This window comes from Streptopelia decaocto (genome assembly GCF_964273445.1).
Source record: "Streptopelia decaocto genome assembly, chromosome: 6".
Classification (NCBI taxonomy): Eukaryota; Metazoa; Chordata; class Aves; order Columbiformes; family Columbidae; genus Streptopelia; species Streptopelia decaocto.
In genome coordinates, this window is record NC_138660.1 from 62,654,663 (window position 1) to 62,676,957 (window position 22,295).

Consider the following 22,295-nt stretch of genomic DNA (forward strand, 5'->3'; position numbering starts at 1 on the left):
TTTCATTACAAATCTAATTGCTATTTTTTGCACCTCCGATTAAACCCTGTATTTATCAATATTGTTGTTTCACAACATCCAACAGTAAAATCTCGCCGTTCTGGCAAGTCAAACATCTGCAATCCCAGCCAGGTTTGACATAGGTAGATACCACATGCAGATGCCCAAGTCCTTGTCTCCCATTTCTGCACGTCTGTAAGTGCAGGAAGAGGCGATGCACTTTATAAACACAGCAGTGGTGGTATGATGGGAGTGGAAATTATTTGCATTTTACATGGAAAAGTCATTTGATAATGGGGTGGAATACAATAAAGTTGCGTTACATAGTAAATGGTTGGACAGGAGTATGAGCATCAAGTTGGGGAGAATCTGACAAGGTTTGAGCACATATTTATGCCGAATGGCTTCTGCCATGTTTAATGCCTTTTAGACATGACGGGGTTTCCCAGTGCCTCGTTACCGACAGTGCTAATTAGCAGCGGCCCTCCTTGCTCCTGGAGCTGGGTGGCTGCCGAACTCCCTGTGCTCCCTCATCGTGGAACAGGCCCTCAGGGGCTGACAGCTGGAATGTGCCATTACTGTGCCTCTGTTAGACCTCAGCTTGTGGTGGCTTTTGGTACATCAGCAGTAAGAACAGAACTCAACTACTAATCTTGTAGCAGCTCTGATTTTCAAGTCGTCACCATGTCCAGGGCTCTGAAAGTACCACAAGCCCCCCTCAGACCTTTACAGGGGAAGGTGGAATCTTGCAAAGAGCCTCTGAATAGGAATGATTATTAAAAGATAACAGGCAAAAATACAGCAACTGTTACTTGATGGGAGATTAACCTTCTGTTCATCTCTTAGGTGTGATCAGGCATTTGTAGCTAGGTAGATGTACATTCCCTAATTATTCCTCTGATGCACTGAAATATTGCTTGTGTGTCCTGGCCTGTTCTTTCAATGCAGATGCTGCCGCACCGGCAGCTTTTAGCCCTATATTGCTGCTCTTGGTTGGCTGCTACGTTTGCGTTTTGCTCGGTGCCAGCCTCCCGGATCCCTCAGCACTGACCTGCCCTCAGGCCAGGCCTTGTAAGGGCTGCTTGGATCCCAGCCCTGGCACTGTCACCCTCTTTCTCCGCCTCTCCTGATCCGCGCTATAATCTCAGCTTCTGCTTACTAAGGCTAACAGGGATCTACAGTTCTTGCTGAGCGACCAGAAAGTGCTGCAACCACTAGTGAAAACCTGGTTGAGATCAAATCGTTATGGCAATCATCACTCTGAAATAATTTAATCTTCTGTCTTCTTCTGTTTTTCTCCTCCTTTTAATCTCCCGTTGCCAATAACAGATTTCTGACCTACAATATTCTGTTGTATTTGACTTTGCTTTTCAATTATGAAACAGTTCAGATATTCAGAATTTAGAAAATATGACCCCAAATCATAAAATTCACATTTAGGTTTCAAATGACCTTATGCTTTGTGATACTCGCAGACCATAGTGTTCCCAATGCTGACCTGTGCCCCCAAAGTCATACATTTGAAATCCAGGGATTTGATTTTGAGATCGTATGGAACTTGGACAATGTCTTCCCCTGCCCCTCAAAAAGTAAAGCCAAGAAAAAGTAACTAGAAGCACAGTACTATTTGTTCAAATTTGTATTTCTTATATTTTTTTCCCCCTTACATGTTCTATGTATTTTTAACATCATACAACCAATTGCATTGTAAGATATTACCTGCTGTTTTGTATTGATACTAGATTTTTTAAAATTATATGGCAACAGACTCTTCTTTCAGTTACAGGAACTCAAACTAGTGTGCTTTCTTGTTCACTTTCAGTTTGTGTGGAACTGAACTTGTTTCAGCACAATTTGCCTCGTAACTCAACAGAACTTTAAGGAGCAATTGAGCTCCGATCTTGGTCTGAGTTCAAACCGACTTTAATCTTGGGATCTGTTTCTCTTTTGGTTCAGCTGTCTTACAGATGAACAGGTCACTACGAAAATACAGCATGAGCTTCCTTTACATTGTGTGTTGCTTATGGCATCTCTCACTTCAGTGGTAAATCCAAAGGAGTTCAATTCACAGTGACCTAAGGGAAGTGCTTAAGTGGGAAATGTAGGATCAGGGCCAAACCTGTTCTGAACTGGAGGGGCATTTCATCCCATCCCCCGCTCTGGCACAGATGCTTTTTCTAGTGAATTCATAAAGGAATATACATGGATGCAGTGTTATCTCTCCCCTTTTCCTGCTTGACATCTCCACCTTGTTCTCCCTTTCTTTAACTTTCTTCAATACAATTCCACCTCGATACCTATCAGGCAGACTTCAGCACGTGTTGATGATAACTAGTTTGGATCCTTTCTAGTCCCACTCCTTGGCCTCTGTGGAGGAGCTCCAATTTCAAAATAGCAAACAAAAATGTTACAGCCTCTCACAGGAAAACTAAATAAATTATCAGACGCTAGGAGAGCAAATTGAATTATTGTAATCCTCCCAGGCACTGCCATGACTTTGAAAAGACTCACATTTCTTTTTTTCCCCTCCCCTTCAAAAAAGGCATCTTGACGCAATGAAAACATTGGTTGGATAGGTTTTCCACCTGCCTCGGGAACTTGCCCTAACGATATGGATGCAAACACATTTGTGTGCTCCCTTTGTTGCAGTTTGGTAGGGTGTATCACTGGGCCTAGGGAGAGTCCTGTACATCAGCACATCCTGGGTGCAGGCTTGCCAGCAGTCAGTAGGTGTCATTAAGCCGAAATCCCATTCCCCTTGCTGCCAGTGTTGACATTCCCATGCTCTCAGTAAGAACAAAAGCACTGAATTTCATATGCAATGGAGTTACTCAATTCTATAGTGCACCACAATCCTATAGGGCCATTGTTTGAACCTAGAAAGGACTTCCATGATTATGTTTTCCAAAGTGTTAGGTTAGATAAGCTAAGCTTAAGTTGAAAGTGATAATGCAGGTTAAAGAAGAAGCACGATTACGTGCTGTATTTCAGGTGAGGAGTGTTTTTGACAAGGTAACAGGAAGGTGCAGGTGTTAAGATAAATCACAGGTGTTGCACAGAACATCATACAAAATGTACACAATTCTGTGCACTGAAAGGCATTCACAGGTTGCTAAGTTTTCTGGTTTATGCAGCAGCTATTTCTCTTTGATGACTTTAATGCATTTTGACTTTACAATCACTTAAATTTTCCTGTGACCCTTTTTGTAGCTTATCCCCTCTAGGCTGACTTGACCCAGGGAAGTGCTTCTTGCAACTCTTTTATCAGCCTCCATGGAGCTCCGCAGTTCAGCTCTTCAGCCCTAACATCTTTAAGGTAGCCAGACCTCCAGCTTTGTCAGGCAAAGCGAAGATTTTTCCTGCAAAATAAATATTTCCAGAGACTACTAAAGTTCTAAAAAAAAAATCCCCAGCCAGAAATTTAAGTGCTGTTTGTAAAGTCAAGTAGGTCCTCCTGGTGTAAGTAGCATCAGTGATGGATATCTAGAATTCCAGTGCCTTCCTTTGCCTGCCCTTCTTGCCATTGATTTACAGAATCAGTTCCTCAAAAACATACACAGTATTAAGCAAAATATCTCTACTATGTAATGCTAAAAGGGACTGGGGGCAAAGTTAAGCATGGGGCATATTCTTTTGAGAATAATCTGTTTTTCTAACAAACATTCACAATACCGGCCAGCAGTAGTTGCTGATTACTTTACAGTGATTAAAAGAAGCTGGACATTTCCTTCAGATTCCTTCAGACAAAAATGTTTAAGTTGAAACTAAGCCTCCTTTTGATGCTAGTACCCCATTACACCTTTTCTTGCTAGAAGTAGGTAATAATAAGTAGTAAAAAGCTTGTAATTTTGTTGAAATAGGACAGTCTTCATCATCACCCTCATAAAGGCAAAACAGAGAGAATATTAATCAGGCTCCTAAAATCTGGGCAGAAAGGGATTCTCTGCAGTGTTTCAGGAATTCGCCTTGCCACAGCTGAACATCCATGTCCTTTCCTGACAATGAGACTGTACAGACTATTTCTTTCTGAATCCAAAATCACCTGTCATCACATATCCTGAGCCACGCTGCTGATGAGGAGACAGCGTGTCACACTGCAGCGCTGATTAGAAGATGTAGTTTTCACGACAACTTTATTTTTCTTTTTCCTTTTCTCTATGCCATGTAGAAGCTGAGAAAATTGACCTGCTTCTGGATGCGTTCTGCTTTTGGATGGAAGAGAGAAAATAGCCCGAAGGGGTAACATCTGTGTGGGCCAGCTAAGGTAATGCATCAGGCTATAGCTGTACTGATGGAGAGCACAGCCAAGGGAACACCTACTGGTAGATATATACTTCAACATATCCTTTAAGTCGCCATCCCTGTGCTGTCATTTATATGTGATTCACAGGCTTTGCTTTTCTTTCCGGCTGGGGTTGATTTTGGACCGACATCTCTGTGGGTCTGGTGTATATGTCAACTTACTCTCTACTGCTCTTTAGAGGAGCAGGAACCTTGATCAGTCGCAGTTTTGGCTTTTGTCTGTGTACATGTTGTTTTAATGTTCGTTTTCTTCTCTCTGCTTAGTGGTTAACTTGATCTGGTGTGATATTCTCAGAAACAGAGAGCTGTAGCTGGGGAGATACGACACAGTAAGGGCACAGAGCATGGGACAGATGTAAAAATAACACTGTCTGCTCTTGTCGGGAAAATACAGATGACAGAACTCAAGCCGAGAACAAAAATAAAACCAGTAGATGTGTTAAAACAGGCACTTCTAGTCCTTTTCCAATGTTTATGGGCAGTATACATCATCTATTGATAAAACACAAAAACTGGGGAGAAGCTCCATGCCAGGACTTGCGTCCTATTGTCATCATGAGACCGCAGCCGTAAAATGTAGGGATGTTGCTGATGTTTTTCGTAGGATGAGAACTGGAGGTCGGTGGTTTCACAAAACAGCACAGCTCAATTCATGGACTGGAAAGAAGGTTCCGCATCCCTCTGGCTGCATTGTGCATCCCAGCGGCTCTGCTCGGATAAAACATTATCGTGACCGCACTAAGGAAACAATTGCTTCGATGCTTCTAGGCTCCAAATAAAGGTTTGATCTTGCTGAATGATCTTTTCATCCTTTGAAAAAATTAATCACAAAATGGGTGTGTTCTGGCCAAAAAGGGTGTTTCTGACAAAGGTCACTGTTACTTGGATTCTACTGCCCTGACACCAGCAGAAAGTAGTTGAGGTAAAAAATGTCATTCTTGCCTTTAGAGGGTATAACTGATGCTCAACAGATCATTAGCGAGATGGATGTACCAATATATCTGCTGCTGTGAAGGTCCCAATGCACAGAGCTCTGAAAAACATGTTATGGATTCGGGACACTAGCAATTTCTAGTCCCCCTTTTTCTATTTCCAAGGGCAGGAAGGAACTAGTTTTGCCCGTGCTGAGTTTTAGATGCGTATGTTGTTTCAGAGCTTGATTTGCTCTGAAATTCCTCATCTATGTTGATTTGGATTTATAAATAAAGAAATAACTTTGTCTCCAAGCTCTGTCAGAGTAACCTGGGATGTGCGATCCACTGGATGTCAGTAATTGTAGCCACAGATCAAATTTTAAGAAGAAGGAATATTTTTCCTGTAATAAAATCACAGTTTTTGTGCAAGGTTCTTCTAAAATGTGAATCCATACCAAGCTACCAATCATTTTGAGGTTTCTCATCCCTATTTCCTGCTTCATGTATCTCCAACAGAGATGCAAAACACTTCTTCAATAAATTACCTTTCTGAATAGTAAAAATAATCTGGTAGAAACCTCCAAGGGACACAGTGTGGGAGAACAAATTACTACAAGACACAGAGGGAGCAGTAAATGTAATTGTGATGGGTGTGGTGGCAGTTTGCATTTATAATATATTCTCTTTACCGTGCGGCTCTAGCAATATGAGTTAGTTTACATGACCTAGCACACATTTCAGAAGAAAAAATGGTCTGGAAAATGGTAGCAGTGCAGTACCAGTGGTTTGCCTAATTATGTCTGGTCTTCATTCTGATATGCATTCTGATAGACCTATGGGGCCTTCTGGTGTTATTAAAGTAAGAAATAAATCTAATTTAGGTATTAATTCAGGAGAAAAATAATGAATGGTAAAACTACCGAGATGCTAGACTAAACTCTGAGTGTTACTGCATAATCTGTGGTGTCCCCGTTTGCTCTGTCATGTCACTCTCATCAGACAATAACATTTTCTATCAGTTAAAGGAGATGCTGATCTCTCCATCTGCACCTCCAGAAGTTTCCCTGGTAGCATATGGTGGGCAAGACTCTTAACCCTCAGGAAGCCATGGAAGCCACTGAGGGGTTGTCACTACAATACAGACAGGGGACTCTCCTCTCTCCCTGGACTGAAATATTTCTCCCTTTGGGTCTCCTGGTCTTCATTTTACCTAATGTCTTGTCAGGTGAAACTCTCTCTAGAGATACAATGGTGTGATGTTTGGGTAGCTGCACAATGTTTCAGAAGGAAAGCCACAATAATCAAGATAAGCATGTGTTATATCTTTGAGGAACATTTTACTAGGAACTCTCAGTTTTTGAGATCATCGGCATAACGTATTTGTCATGTACTGATTGGTTTTAGTCTGCAGCACTATTAATTTGGAAGAGACTGTAGCTATACTTCATTCTCATCTTTGCAACTGTTAGCTTATAATTAATGTGGGGAATTGTAAAGTATACACTCAGCACAGCTTATATTCCCATCTTGTTAGGATCTTGGGTTTGATAACATTTTCTCTTCATTGAAGAATGCTCTGTGTTTTCTTAGGTCAGTGAACCATTGCAGCGTGTGTATAAATTGTTCTGTGGAGCTGCTTTCCCGTCATGCCTGAATAAGAACTGCAAGAGGATTCTCATATACATTGTTTTCCTCTGCTGATAGTTTTTGCAGCTTCTGCGCTTGCAGTATGACCTGCCATTTAGGCGTGGGTTTATTGCACTGAGTGGGCTAAGCTGTCACCTTGATGCAATTTGGTTTATTTTCATCTGCACAGAGGAAAAGGGAGATCCAGGCAGAGTGACTGAAGAGAACTGCGGTGGTGTGGGAGACACAGTCTGAAGCCAAGAAGGAGAGCAGCCACAGGCCACTGTGGTTTGGCTGAGAACCAAGAAGAGCGAGGACCTCGGGTGGGAGCCCGGTCAGGGGGCTGGGAGGAGGACTGCTGTCTGCATTGGTGCTGCCCTCATCTGCTCACAGAACCACAGACTGGTTGGGGTTGAAGGGACCTCTGGAGATCATCCAGTCCAACCCACCTGCTAAAGCAGGTTCACCAGAGCAGATCACACAGGAAGGTGTCCAGATGGGTTTTAAATGTCTCCAGAGAAGGAGACTCCACAACCACTTTGGGTGGCCTGTTCCAGGGCTCTGGCACCTCAAAGTAAAGAAGCTTCTCCTTATATTCAGACAGAACCTCCTGTGCTTCAGTCTGTGATCGTTGCCCCTCATCCTGTCGTTGGGCACCACTGACAGGAGTCTGGTCCATCCTCTTGACACCCACCCTGGGGATATTTATAAACATTGATGAGATCCCCTCTCAGCTTCTCTTCTGCAGACCCAGCTCTCTCAGTCTCATAAGAAAAGTGCTCTAGGCCCCTGATCATCTTCAGAGCTGCTGGACTCCCTCCAGTAATTCCTTGTCCTTCTTAAAATGGGGAGCCCAGAAATGAGCACAGAACTGCAGATGCGGCCTCATCAGGGCAGAGTAGAGGGGAAGGAACAACCTCCCTCGACCTGCTTGTCACACTCTTCCGAACACACCCCAGGTACTGTTGGCCTTCTTGGCCACAAGGGCACTTTGTTGACTCATGGTCAACCTGTTGTCAACCAGAACTCCCAGGTCCTTCTTTGCAGAGCTGCTTTCCAGCAGGTCCACCCCTGACCTGTACTGGTGCCTGTTAGTCATCCTGTTGTTGTCTGTCTCAGAAAGTAAGCCAAGGCTTACTTAGGAATTGATGTTGGAGAGGGTTGTCTCACCAATGTCTTTTTGTGAATGAACAGTCTCCAGAACTGTCCATCCTCTGGGCTATTCAAGTGGCAGATCCTATGCTGCTTTTTGAAGAAGAGATATTTTAAAATTATTTTAATTAAAAATAGGCCCCCACAACGTATTGTGTCTTAAACCAATTAGTGGAAAAAAGCACTTATCCTCCCTCAGAAGCCCACCACAAATAGAAATGCAATAATTCAGAAGTCCTTGCTCTTTGAATTTACATGTATGTGTTTACATACAGCAGCAGATCTGACACATTTCTTTAGCACCTTTGAGATGCAAGTAAGTACTGGCTCAAAACCTAGATTCTTTACCCTAGTAAAATTCATGCTATAGTCTGTGCATGTTTTGCTTATGGAATGGATACAAATTTAATACATTTTTTGACTTATTTAGGATATATATTCAGTTCTTACCCAGGTATATTCTTGTTCCGTTCCTGCAAAATAAGCTGCATGTGCTCAAAGTTCCTGTTAAAATAAATGCATCAGCTACCTATAGATGAACAAAATGTATCTTTCAGGAAAGGCCAACTAATGGTTTTGTCAAGAATCCTTTCGAAGCTGGAGCAGAGAGGAGCACAGCTCTGTGAGCGGAGCACAAACCAGGTTGTGCCTTGAGTCACCATTTCTCATCTGGCTTTATTCCTTTCTCCAGGAAATCAGAGATCCACCCACATGGATCATGTTGTGTTCAGCTGAATGGGAAAGACAGTAGTAGCCTTGATTCGTTTTTCTTTGTCTTCTGTTGTATTTCCTGCCCAAGGAAGGAAAATGACATCTAACATGAACCTATTCTGTTACACGGGCTGGAAAATCAAGTAAGAACCGAGACCAGTGTTTCCTTTTCCTGTGTCTCCAGACTCTGCACCTACTAGTCAACAGACCAACCTGCCAGTTGTTCCACTTGTGTCACAAGGCTAAAGCTTTTAGCAGAAAGTTACAAGTCCCTCTGCTATGAGCAGCTGTTTATTAATTTCCAAACACCCACTGCCTGAGGATATTTGCCATGCAGAAATCTTGGACAAATAGCTGCTGCTTCCGAGCCCATCCTTGACGTATGAAAAACAAGTCTGATGCAAATGATTACTCCATCCATTTGGATGAGATACGTGGATTGTTCCCTGCTCAGTTGTGTGGGAGGGTATGCTGGACCTCTGATTACAAACTGGCCAATTTTAGATGGCTTGAGTCAATCTGCCTACTCAGGGAAGGGATTCCAGAGAACACATCACTCGTTGTCAAGATGATACCTTGGTGGAAGTCTAATTTGTTGAGCAGTAAAACTTCCTGCTTATGCATCTGGCAAGGCAGTAATCTACAGAAACATTGCATGGGAATGCTGGAATATGGGAAATCAGTGACTTTCACGATATGACATTGCTTAGCAAAAAGCTGCCTTTGAAACCCCAGCTTTCACGTTTCCAATTAGTTTGCCTCTAGCTCTCATGCAAGTAAAGTCCTCGTGGTACCAGCAAGGAAAAAGAGAGGGGGAGGGAAGAGGAGCAAGCAGAGCTGGAAGAATGAGCGTGAGTTATAGTGTGCTCTGTGTATTGGCTATAAATCCTGCCTGCAGGAATTACTGAAATGGAGAAATAGTTATCTACTAACTTGGAGATCCAATCTGCAAAGTCCCAGCGTCAGCGCGATGATTTATGTGATACGAAACCTGCAGGATTCTGCCTGACACGGTAAAATAGATACATGCAGAAGCACAGTCTGTGTTTTAAACCATACGTAAACCCCAGCTCGCTGGATGCAAGGTGGGTGGCGAGGAGATCGGAGGTCCAAGATCTGGTGCCATCGGAGAGGCCGAGGTCAGGCTGGAGGTATCATTGATATCCTGGAGGAGGGAGGAGGATGCTCAGCACTGTTCTCCTGTGACCTTTGCTTGCTGATGAGCTCCAGAGGGAGCTGTGGCTTGTCTTTTCGCTCAGAGATGAACTCACCAAAGCAGCCGAGAAGGGATGAACGTGTGGTCCCCTGAAGTTCTCTTTTTCTCCCCTTCTCTTCACTCCAAACCTTCATAGGAAAACTCAGATTTTATTAGCTTTTCTTTTTCAAGAGTTGTTTCCAAAGCAGTCTGATGGTAATATGTGTAGGAAATAAATGCTATCTAATCTATTTTCTTTGTTCATAATTTCTGTAAAGATGCAGCAGAAATCAGTGTGAACACTGCTTTAAGTCCTCCTGAGCAGGAGTGACATCCCGGGATCGTCACAGCTGTGAATATTTTCAAAAGGTAATTTAAAAGCACTCGCCAACAACTTTCCTTTAGTATTAAGGCAGAGTTGGTTTGTTTGATGCCGAGTTGATCCAGAAATACATTTTATTTTGAGGCGCTGCCAGCATTTGCCTCTTTCCGCTCAACAAGACTGATGATACTGAAAACAACGCGTAGCAAGTGAGGGGACAAGGTTGTACGGTTGCTGAGGCATAACCACACATTTCACTGTCAGCTCTGACACCCGCTCGTCCTGGCTGTGGGTGGCTGGTTTGCATAATCACCAGGCGGTTATTTATCAGTAAACACAGCGGGCAAAGCCCCATATTTCAGCTGGCAGCCAATCAGACCTGGGTGATTTACACCTTTTTGGTTTTGAGAGACAATGTTTATTTACATACAAAACAAACACAAACTTTCAGGCTGAATGCCTTTCTCTATATATTAAAGAAGCAATGAAGAATAAGGCCAAATGGCGAAAGGCTGGTGCTGCCACTCTCCTGCACAATTTTGGCTGTCGAGCAGAGACTATTAGAAATGCCAAACTGCACACACAGGGATGGAAGTGAAAATCTTAAGTCCCATTGCTATATATTTAAAATAAACCAGTAGGGTATTTGAGTTCAATTTAGCAATAACCTGACTTTGATTATCTGCCATGGCTTTTGGTTTTAATTATCTCCTTCAGCTGAGATTCTGAAGTTGCCAAAAGCAAACAGAAGCTTTTGTTTCTCTGTCCATGCAGATGAAATACAAAGAAGGAAAGAGAAATGTCTAAAAGCAGTGGAAACAATGCCAAAATATTTAAGGGGTAAGTGACCAAATAACTGATTTGACTTATTTTTATCTTTGCCTCTAAACACTGTTCCTACCTAAAGAAAACTTTATAAAGCTGATCTCATGACAGAGATGCTGTTTCTTTAGAGTATGTGAATTCTTTGGTGTTATTTCAATTATGGATATAAAGGTGCCTTTATATGGCATTTCTTAAGATGTAAGAAGTACTTATGAACATTATTTACTGGAGAAACAGATACCCACGACTATTGTTGTTCTTATTTTGTTGACTCTTCACAAGGGCAAATGTCTATCCCAGGCTGCTACTTACATCTGAGTTGCAAGACACTGGGGTTCAGACGTTAGGATCAGCCCTAATGTGCAAATCACCTCCAGGATGGGCATCCAAGCGCTTCTGGCTTCTCTGCCTTGACGTAGCTCCATCCGAGGGGTCACCCAGATGTGTGTTATGGTACCATGAGCCTGGAAATAGCAGCACCCCTGCAGTAATCCTGGCTGTGCAAGGAGCTTGGGAACTGCACGGCAGGGGATTTCCCCCTTGCTCTGACTCTGTGTCAGAGCATATTGAAGCTGAAACCTGTTTGCTCATGCTATCCATATCACTGTTAGTAGGTGTCACAGGTAAGGGTGCAAGAACAATATGTCTGTGTATAAATGATGACAGAACTGAAAAGACTGCCAGTCTCAAACATCAGCCGCAGGTTCAGAAATGCATTCTTTTCACTTAGATCACTGTTTCTGACAAGTCTTATTTCTCAGTTTTTCTAGTTCATGGGAAATTTGCAAAACCCACCAATATTTTCCCCAAACTAAAGACCGAGAAATGTGAGGCTGATCTGCATGTACTACATGGGTGGGAAACATCTTCAGACTTGTCTTTTTTTAGTCTTAAGTTTACTCATTCTATCTGGATAGGTTTTATTAGGCAGGTAAGAAATCCACGAAAAATTTGTAAGATCAGGCTCAATTTAAGTACATAGTAAAGTTGATTTTGCAGGCAGAGGGTTTTGAAACTGTGCTACAAGTGGGGAAATCTGAATCCCCTGGCAGAGGAGAGAGAAGCTGTTTCATGTGACAACAGCAATAAGACATACAGCTCTAATAGCAACTGATTGCTATGAAAAGCTTGTGTGTAAGTTCTTTCTATGGATCATGATACGTGTCCAAAAAGCAGTTGATTTTAAGGAAGAAAAATGAAACATTACTCAATGTGTTTTACCTATTAATAGTCAGTGGCCTGTAAGAGTAAGCAGGTAGTAGTATTTGCCTTCTGCTTCATCATGCTTCATTCATCACAGACACAGGTCCTTTATTTAAGTTTGTGTAGTACTGGGCTAAATAAACCAGATTATGGAGTGTTTATTGATGTAGAATGGAGGCTGAGGTTGGACAGTACAAAAACATTTTCATCATAGGAGGAAGCTTTTTTTGTGGAAGATGATACCAAAATGGGCAACAAAACCTCATAAACTTTTTGAAAGTGGAAAGAAACATGCCGAGGGCTGGTAGCAGTTGGAGGATTTAGCAGAATGCTTTGCTACACCGCGACCGTGATCACCTCCCTTTCCTTTGATGCGCCTGGAGATGCGGCGATACGCTTAAAGCTGGAAACAGCACTTTCCTGATGTTCTCTAACCTCGAAAACAAGATGCCAAACAGACGGTTTTTTTCCTCCTTTCTTCCCTCCAGCTTGTTCCTGCCAGAACAGACTATTCAATTGTGTGCTTTGCAGCCAGGCAGAGCTGTGCGATGTGATTCTCCCTGCCGAAGGAGGGGAGAGCCGTACCCTGGGCATTCAGGGGCCTTTTGTTGCTGGAAGGAGTTTTTTACTGGCTGCTTTTCTCTGTGTGTGAGAGACATTGAGTGCTCTGGAAACGTACAGATTCTTCCTGCCAAGAATGGTTGTTTTCACAGCTCCCCTTTTGCCAATTTCAAACTGGTTAAGAAATAATACTAACAATAAAAAAAAAGAAAAGGTTTTCACATACGTATCCTAAACTCCCTGGGTGACAGATATTGTTGAGCAATACAGTCTGTAGAAGTGCCAAAATAACCTATTTCCCCCAAAGAGTAGAAGAATTGGATATGAATACCGATGCTAAGGTGAAGAGAGAGTTTTCAGTGACAAGAACAAAGGCAAGCTGAAGCGTTATTAAACAACTGTGTTAATTAAGCTAGAAGTATGACATTCCGTTATTTGTGAGGATCTCAGTCAGCTGCTCTGCCTTTGGCTTTAATTTTTTCCCAAAATATCTTTAATGCAAAATAATTCATCTCCAAATATGAGCCTTACTCATTCCGAATGCATGAAATATTTAGAGAGGATTCTAGCAAAACGTCCTACTGCCAACATTGACTTCACTTGATGCTATTGTAATTAACAGGTTCATTTTAGACTTAATATAGTGCTGTATGTGCTCTGATAGAAATACCGGAGATCATGGCATAGATCCAGACAAAACATCCTGTTGAACGTCGATAAAATGGAGAAAAACTGTTACGAGTCAGAGGAGCTTTTAAAGCCAAGGGAAGTTTGTAACTTACTTTTGTGACACCATCTTCCAGCGTAGCCCTCGGTGCAGGAGCACACGTTGGGCCGAACACAGCGACCGCCGTTCTTACAAGGGGGGACGCAAACAGCTGCGGAAAGGAAAAGAGAAGTTTTGTGCCATGAAATCGCACAGGGGATCAATGTTGTTTAGATAGAGGCTCTTTATTTAGGTGCCTGTGTTGGGACACCAGACTACGGAGGCTTTTTCTTTAGTTGGGGTGGAAAAGGTGTCTCTCCAACGGGTGATTTGGGCAGATGCTGGAGCTCCTGATTCTCTCCTGGAAAGAATGTGGGACATGACTCCCAGTGCAGTCAAGTGGTTGGAATGTCCCTCAGAATCTCTTAGGTTTTAGCTGTAGCTAAAGGGCTTCTTCATGGGCTTCTGCCTTTGAAACAGAGATCAGTGTTTGATATTTGCTGACTTTGTTTTGGCACTATTACTTCACCCTTTCTCAAAGAAGCAGGAGGAAGGTCTTTTCTTAAGCATCCTTCCACTCTCTCCTCATATCACTTCCATATCCCACAAATGTGGATATTTATTTTCAAGTTTCAGTTCTATCTAAACCATAACACTTAAGGATAAAAGTTGCAAATGATGTGGATGTTGAAAAGTACCTTCCAGGTTGAACGTCAAGAGAAAGATCATCAAATTACAGAGTCTGTATAATTTTCACTCTCTCCTTCGTGCCCAACATCACAAAAACAAAGAGCTTCCAGCAAGCTCCATTTGCAATTAGATTTTTGCATGTGAATCATTCACTTGCAAAAATAAGAGAAACAAGGGAGAGAGCAAGAGAACAGAACTTTAATATTGAAATAGCTCAGGTTTGGTAATACGAGTGTATTTCAATTCCCAGATTCAGGAGGGGTTATTAGAGCCATGCTCAAAAAACTGAAAAGCAAGTGGTATAAGCACAGGGATCTTCCAGCTATTCAAATGCTAAACGTAAGGGATTCTAAATCAGGTCCTGCTCTATTTGATCAGATCCTTGAGTAGGGATCTGAAGAAGTCCTGTATAAGTCTCCCATCCACTAGACTCCAGGGTGGTCAAGTAGGTGATTTTTTGAGCCCCATTGGAAGATAAATTACCATCTATGACTCTAAAACACGGTATAGTACACACTATAGAGTATGCAAAATGAACAAGGTAGAGACATGCTTTAACATTTAACTGAATAGTTGCTAATTAGTGATATCACTGACTTCAGGTAGCTGGAGGCTAATTGTTTAGTTATCATTAATGCCATCATAAATAAGTGCTTACTCCTTCACAGTACCATTAAGAACAATACAATGTGGATTTACAACAGGCTCGAACATCAAAGGAGCACACAGGGAGTTTTGACAAGGAAAATCTCTGGATATACTTCATGTGGGGGCAGATAATAATAGGCTGCTGTTTATATTTTTAGCCTGGATCCTTTATCAAGATGATAAATAGAATCATCTTACCTCTCTGGCACTGTGGCCCATAGAAGCCATAAGGACACGTACAGATATTTGGCTGTACACAGACTCCTCCATTCAAGCACACAGGATTGCACACAGCTATATGTGAATACAAGAGAACTCTATGAATCTCTTATAATTTTGAATTTTTTAGAGTAGATGCTCTTTTGCTGCTGCACATGTCATTAGAATAAACATTCCCAGTAATATTGTGATGAATTTCACACAGTCCTTGCTGGCCAGTTGTGCTGTGACATTTTTTTTCATTGTTGACACAGTGGGAGCATTTCAGTGGTGTTTTAGTATAGCTTGGGGGATGAAATAAAATACAACTTAATAGTCCATTTCTGATGTCCTCCTTTGATTTGCACAGTTCATTTGTTTCTGCTCTAGCATCCGCACCAAACATGATTCCAAGGTAGTAAAATGTAGTCACAGCCTGGATAACCTGGAGATGAGGTATTAACCATTTGCTGCTGTGTCTGAGCATCGTGGCTTTTCCCTCAAGTTGAATATATATATAAAATAAATATATTTAAATCCCAGTTCCCACAACATATTGGCTCATGCATCACTAACAAAACCACTGGCTGAGCTCCCTTTGCCTCTGTATTTATCTCTTATTACTGTAGATGATATAACAGGGATTAGGAATTAAAAGCTGTACAGCGTATTTCTATGCGGCAAGTACCTGGCTGTTGAAAAAAAAAGGGCATTAGAATTGCAAATTAGTTTAGTTGGGAAGTCACTGTGTGAAGAATAAGGAATCTGATAAAGTTTTCATTGTGAAGCAGAGTGACACTTTAAAAGAGTCTTTTTCCTTTATTCCTTTTGTCTTTCAGTATCTTATAAAATAGCCCATTAAAAAAATTAAATACATTTAAGCTTAAATAAATTAAGGGTCACTAAAATGTTTCCAGTGAACTAAAGGGGAAATAAAATGTCAATTTGGAAAGAGAAAAAAGTGAAATTGTAGTCTAGATGAGAGGCTTTTCTGACTAAGCAGCAATCACTTATGAAGTCAAAATGGACTGAATTCATTGCTAATAGTGAATTTGGATTAGTTGCCTCATTGTCCTAGCTAATTCACAGATATCCAGTCTGTCAGTGTTTCTATTTCTGTTGGTAAAGTCCCTTTATTTCTATATCTGTGTTTTCCAGAGACTCTGATCATATCACTTGAGGCAGGAGACGCCAACAGTATCCGCAAAATACTCTGTGTAGTGCACACAAAACTGTGCCAGAGAGGTGAGCCTGACAGTCCTTCATCTAAGGAATTATCAAACAAATCCTGCTGCTGTTCTTCTGGCTTGGAATTTACTGCTGCTGCTGCTTGTCCTCCTCTTGGAATAATTCAGGTTAAAGCCACCCCAAAATAAATGCGCAGAACTCAAGGAGAGTAATCTCTGGCAGGAAAAACAGGAGATAGCGTGAACCAGAATAGCTAGCGGCAATCCCAGTCGTTTACCAGGGATCTTAGCTAGGTTAATTTATGTGTCCTCGATAGGTCTGTCATTTCAACACTTAGAGGAAGAGCAATCTCAGGGAGATGGAGGTTAAAATGACACCTCTCACCTTCCAGAAAAGGTAATGTAAGCTGAAGGTGTCTCAGCCATTTAATATTCACTATGGCAGAGGCAGACGGCCTCCGTAGCCTTGAGGTTTGGCACTGATGAAGGTACTCCTCGTTCTCGCGCCTTTTAATATTTCACGATTTTGCATGCCTTGTCCCGGCTGAGTGCTGTAGTTGCTGTGCCTTCCGAGGAAAAATGTACTCCAGCTTTTAGTGCTTAGGCCCTGAGAGGAAGGTCTGAGCTGTACCTATTCAAACCAGCGTTCCAAACTATGAGTCCTGACTAGAAATAGGTACCTAGTTCCAATCCTCGCCTTGTCATTTTGCACTGATGGGTGGAGGTGGCTTTTCCCTGAGCGTGCACACTTCTGTGCAGGTGTTCTGCACGTGTGAAATGCTGGAGAAGTGCTGTGTTTAACACTGCGGGGTGAACGGGAACGTTCTTCTTGCAAAATACCTTTTTTTTCTGTTTCGAAGCCACGAACCATCTTCTGGAATGGCCAAACTGAATGCAAGAACTGGACCACAAGAATCAAGGTGGTCAGTCTCAGTTTCTGATAGCTTACCTTTTTACATTCGCTTTTCTTCCTTAGACTATGCAGTATTAGAAGTGCGTGTGTAGTTGCTAACTTAGCACCAGAAGACGCATTTTTTTGCTTATGTTCTTGTCCTAACTTAAACTGGCCTCCTCTTCCTGTCTCCATAAACTGTAATTTAAGCTCAGATTTGATGGTATCACCAAAATCCAAATCCTTCTTCTTTCTTCCGTACCACCATTCCTTGAGAGAAATGTGTGGGGGTAAAAGCAATGAAAACTGGAAGCTGCACAGACAAGGGGCAGTACAGAGGGTCATGTTGCCCTTATCTCTGCCACTGCAAGTGTGGGGCAGGATTCAGGATTCATCCTTCGAGCTCTCCATGAGGCCAACAAAGCACGTAGTTCTGTCCATAGCAGCCAAGACTGTAAATCAACATATCTCCAGACTCTTCAGTGATTACAATCAACCAAGCATCTAGAAAGGTTGTAACTTCCGAAATGGTGAGTAGCTTTATTTTTGGTTTTTTGTGCATGCTGAGAAGAAACTCTAGAATCATGCAAGCTTAAAAATGCTGCAAAAAGGTTTTGTTTGTGGATGTCTTCAGTGTGACCCTGAGATGTAGATAAGCATCTAAACTTAGGAATACTTTTGTAAACTCAACGCCTTCCAAGGTTCTGCCCTTTACTAAGTCTCCTGTTCTTGTATTTGAATTCTTTAAGCAATCCCCACTCCCACTGCTGAATTGCGGGAATCACGTGGATTTCAGGCCGCAAAAGAAGTGAACTCCGTCATTTCTACCCACTCACCTGTGTCACAAGAAGGGCTGCTCCATCCGCTGCTGCACCTGCACTCGTCGGGTGACACACAGACCCCGCCGTTGTGACAGTGCCTGGTACACACCACTGGAAAACACCCAAAGGATGAAATCTCTTATCGCTGACACTCACAGATCCTAAAGCTGCTCTCTTAGAGCAAATAACTAATGGGATCAGTCTGTCATGTTCCTTGGTTTTCTTTATCCTACCCGTTCATCCCAACTCTTGCATCTAAAATTCTTTTAAGTATTCGAGCTACCCTGGGTCAGAGATAAAATTACGTTCCCTTCAAGGACAACTTGATATTTAAATAAGCAACAAGGACTGTAATAATGAAACTGCAGATTTTTCACCATTCAGCTCATATAAAAGGCTTTGAAGGCTGATTTTTCCCCAGATGTTCTATATATTGAACATCTTTTTCAACTTGTAATGCACAATAACATGACTCCTAATAGGGATGGGGTTTTTTTGTGTTCTCAAAACCAGTATTACGTAATTCACTCACACAACCTTGAATTTCATAAATGCTACTATAAATAACATGGAGGTTTTTACTTCTTTGTTTGTTTAGACAGTAGTGATTTTATGTAGAAAATGTTGATATAGATGTAGATATTTTTACATAATGCAACTATGCTGCAGGTAAATCTATGCTCTCAAATAGTTTAGCTACCACATTTCTTCAACAGATTGGATTTCCTTTCCGTATTCAATCACCATTTTAAGGGGAAATATAGAAAAATAATAAAGCTTTTTTTTTCTCTTCTAGTTTTCTACAAATTCAAACATGTGATGAGGAGAAAATCCTGAATGAATTCATACATACTTGTTTCACATCGAGGGCCAACAAATCCATAAGCACAGGAACAAGTATTTTGAGACAGGCAAGTCCCTCCATGCTCACATGGTGGATCACACTGCACTGCAGGAATAAAGCATAAGTAGAAAAAGAACAGTTCAAATATTACATTTTGTATGGTTATAAGCACACTTTGTTACTACTTTTCCCATATCATTTTATTAATCCAACAAGTAATTTAGCTACTGAGGGAAAAATTTGGCTCCTGCAGGATAAACGTAGGTATCACATCAGTAATACAGCACTGACTAATTCTGCAAGGGAATGAACACAACAATGTTGTTTAACTTTTGAAGTTAACATTTTTAAGCATGTATTTTTGAAGTCCAGGTGTGGATCCAGGACAAATGTGTTGATAATGCTGCAGACTTGGCCCATCCTGCACAAATTTGCCTTGTGGATGTTCAGTAAACCTTGACATGTGTCAGACGTTACTCTCGAGCAAAGATGAAGGGTTTCTTCTCTGTAGGAAAGAGTTGTGTGGGAATTTGTCAGCAAAATGACAAACATTTAAGCAACATTTTAAATGTTTAATAAGTAGTGTGAGGTCTGCAGCAGACAAAGCAGCAAGTTAAATAATGATTTTTTTGACATATTGCAATATGCCGTGTCATTCTGCGGGAGGAGAGAGGATGAGCAGGTGTAATGCATAAAGCTGGAAACTAATGCAGCTCCTGAAACAGGCTATTTGCTGAAAACACTTGTTTTTTAAAATGTTGATCATTACGAGCCTGATGGCTTCATTGTGCAGGAAGCCTGACAGGTTTAACCTCTAAAATCTAACAAGCATTTAAGGTAGAAACCTGACAACTGATTTCGTGGGCCCCTCTATTTGTAGCCTTCTAATAAGAGAGAGTTTTGTGTGCCAGACGCAGGAGAGGAGGAGGAGGCCACCGAAGGTTGAAGATGACCAGGGACACTTGCTCTGAGAAGCGCTATGTGCCGGAGCAGAAAAAGACGAGTGTGACAGGTGGATCTCGCTTACGCCTTTGGAAAAAAAAGCCACCGCACATAACAGAATGAAAAATACCCTTCCTTGTGCTTGGGAAGTGAATATAGAGAAAAATGTTGCACTTTGGCACACTTTACTGGCAGAGCTTTGTCTTTGGTAACGGATATGAAGCTAAGCAAGGTTATTCCAAGGAAAATGCAAAATGAAGCTAAAGAGATCTGAAACAAAGCATCTTTCATTTTAAGTATTGTTACAAGCAAAAAAAAAAACCCATAATATACCAAGTTCTTTTTTTCTTAAAACTGGAAATTGGACTGTGTAATTGGAAAGCCAGATGAAGGACAAATACTTGTGGCACCAAAAAAATTAAACAAAGCTCATGCACTGAAGGCCTCCTCACCTCCTGTGATCCCACCAAGCCATTGCATATCAGCTTTGTCCATCCAACTTTGCCACCACACATTTTCCAATTGCAGTTAAAAAGACAAGCTCCAAGAAGGTGCCTTTAAATAAACCATTTTGACACAAATAACCGTAAATAAATATATTCTGTATTAGATCTGCTCTTCAGGTGCTTCAGTATTTACATTTTCTGTTACCATACAGCTCAGTTTTAACTGCGAAATTTTCAATGCTGTGTTGAAGCAACTTTAGGATTTGACATGCCTGAGAACAGGAAGCTTGCTAGATATAGTTTAGATCCATACTATACATGCTGAGAATGCCATTAAGCTAAATTTAGTTTTGATTTGTGTCTAGAAGGTTTAGGCATTTGCAATTCAGAATGTTTTGCTGAGATTTCAAGTGTACATCTGGGAGGAAGAAAAAAGAATTAAAAAAAAAAAATGGCATTGTCTGGACAACTAAATAGATTTGATTTAGACCCATTTAAGCCGTTGGTGTTAAGCTTTCCCGAAGTTGTTCTAATTCGGGCAGCGGTAGCGACTGATGGAGCAGGTCAGAGCGCGGGCAGCTCGGGGTCTGGCGCTATTAAGACGAACAGCAGGTACAGCCTGTGATGAAAGGGAGCGTGGAAGAAAGGGAAAGAAATGGAAGCTGTTTTCAAAGTATCTGTATTTATAAGGCACCACTTGCATTCGGGGGGCTTACACTAGATCGTACTGAAGTCAGTGGCAGGTGTAGGGCTCGGAGGGGAGGGTGGCAATCCATCTGATACACATACATCAGTCTGACCCATCTCCATTCTTCTGGGCTTGGGCACGCACAGGACTCGCTTACAAAGGGATTTCTTTGCAATTAGAAATTACCAGTGGGTAGAACCGGGTAATATGCTTTGCACGGAGATAGGGAAACACAAAACCTGGGCAAAATGTACCGCTTTTTTTTTGAAGTCCATGCAATGCGATTGCCTTTCCTGTCGGATGATGCATAAAGCCTCCAGGTGCATAAGTGCTATGCCAAGCACAGTGACATTCAAACATATTAGACTTGATTTCAGAGTTTTTTTGTATGTAGCACTTAATGTGTCCATTTGAATAGAGTACTTTCCATCTGGCCTTTACACGTTTCAAGATGCATCTGAGCTGTCAGAAAAGAACATGGTATTTTGGATATTAAAACATTTAGCTCCTATGGTGACATTTAATAGTAAAATGTTTGAAACTATTCTATAACTGGTGAATAGCAAAAGATAAAAACTGAACCACTGGCTGCAATGTGAGAGAGTAATGTTCACCTAAAAGACATTTTCCTCCGTAATAGAAATATACTGTTTGTGTCAAATTCTTTTCTGAAAGTTCTATCTTTCATCTTCTGGAATGAATATTTTTTTCCATAAACATTTGCTAAATTGTATCAAGGTATTGCAGTGTTTTTATACTAAGAGGTTTTGGATGGTATAAAGTAACAGTAAAGAGGAAAACATTGCTGCAAATGGTCCAACTTGCTGTCAAATGCATGTATTTTCATGTTCATGATTTAAAATCTGGAGGTGAAAATGGAGAAGTCCATTATTGTTTTCTTTGAAAGGGCTTTTTGGGAAATATCCCAAAACTCCTTCTTTTCCATTAAAACGAGATCATGCACTTTTTATAAGTTTCTCTACGATAACTTTGGGAGTACTCAGGAATACCAGATGCTGTGTTATTTCCTCCAATTTCAGTAGCTTAATCAGCAAATGGCTTCCAGGACAGAGTTATTGCTGAACATCTCAACAGCAAGTGAACTCCTCGTGCCGTCTGGTGTGTGCAGGTACAGAAAGGCTCAAGGTACGAGAGTGTTACCTGCTGTTCCACTTGCAAATCTGAAAACCAGTCAGGTCGTTACAGACTTTACTGGAAGGAGCGTAATCTACCTTTTTGTACATTGTACATTGTTTATTTTCTTCCAGAGATGCATTAATCTGGTTTCCTAAATGTACAGATGAAGTCTGAATACGGGCAGCACAAGAGACAGGAAAAGAAAGCTACCAGGTAATTGGTTTTCCTTTTGAAAAGTTGTGGCCTGAAACCTTTCTTTTGCGTGTAAGATATGCAGATAAAGGA

At 41.5% G+C, this 22,295-nt stretch overlaps 1 protein-coding gene across 1 annotated transcript in view; it reads right to left on the reverse strand.

The window, feature by feature from the left end:
* LOC309441366 (von Willebrand factor D and EGF domain-containing protein-like) overlaps positions 1-22,295 on the reverse strand; it is a gene marked incomplete at its 3' end in the record, with an annotated part of 173,842 nt that overhangs the window by 10,004 nt on the left and 141,543 nt on the right. Inside the window, exons 22-25 of the mRNA XM_082055997.1 lie at positions 18,807-18,902; positions 17,969-18,064; positions 15,054-15,149; positions 13,594-13,689 (exon numbers count right to left, since the gene is read on the reverse strand). Of these exons, the coding sequence (XP_081912123.1) occupies positions 13,594-13,689; positions 15,054-15,149; positions 17,969-18,064; positions 18,807-18,902 (384 nt within the window). The remainder of the gene's footprint in view (positions 1-13,593; positions 13,690-15,053; positions 15,150-17,968; positions 18,065-18,806; positions 18,903-22,295) is intronic.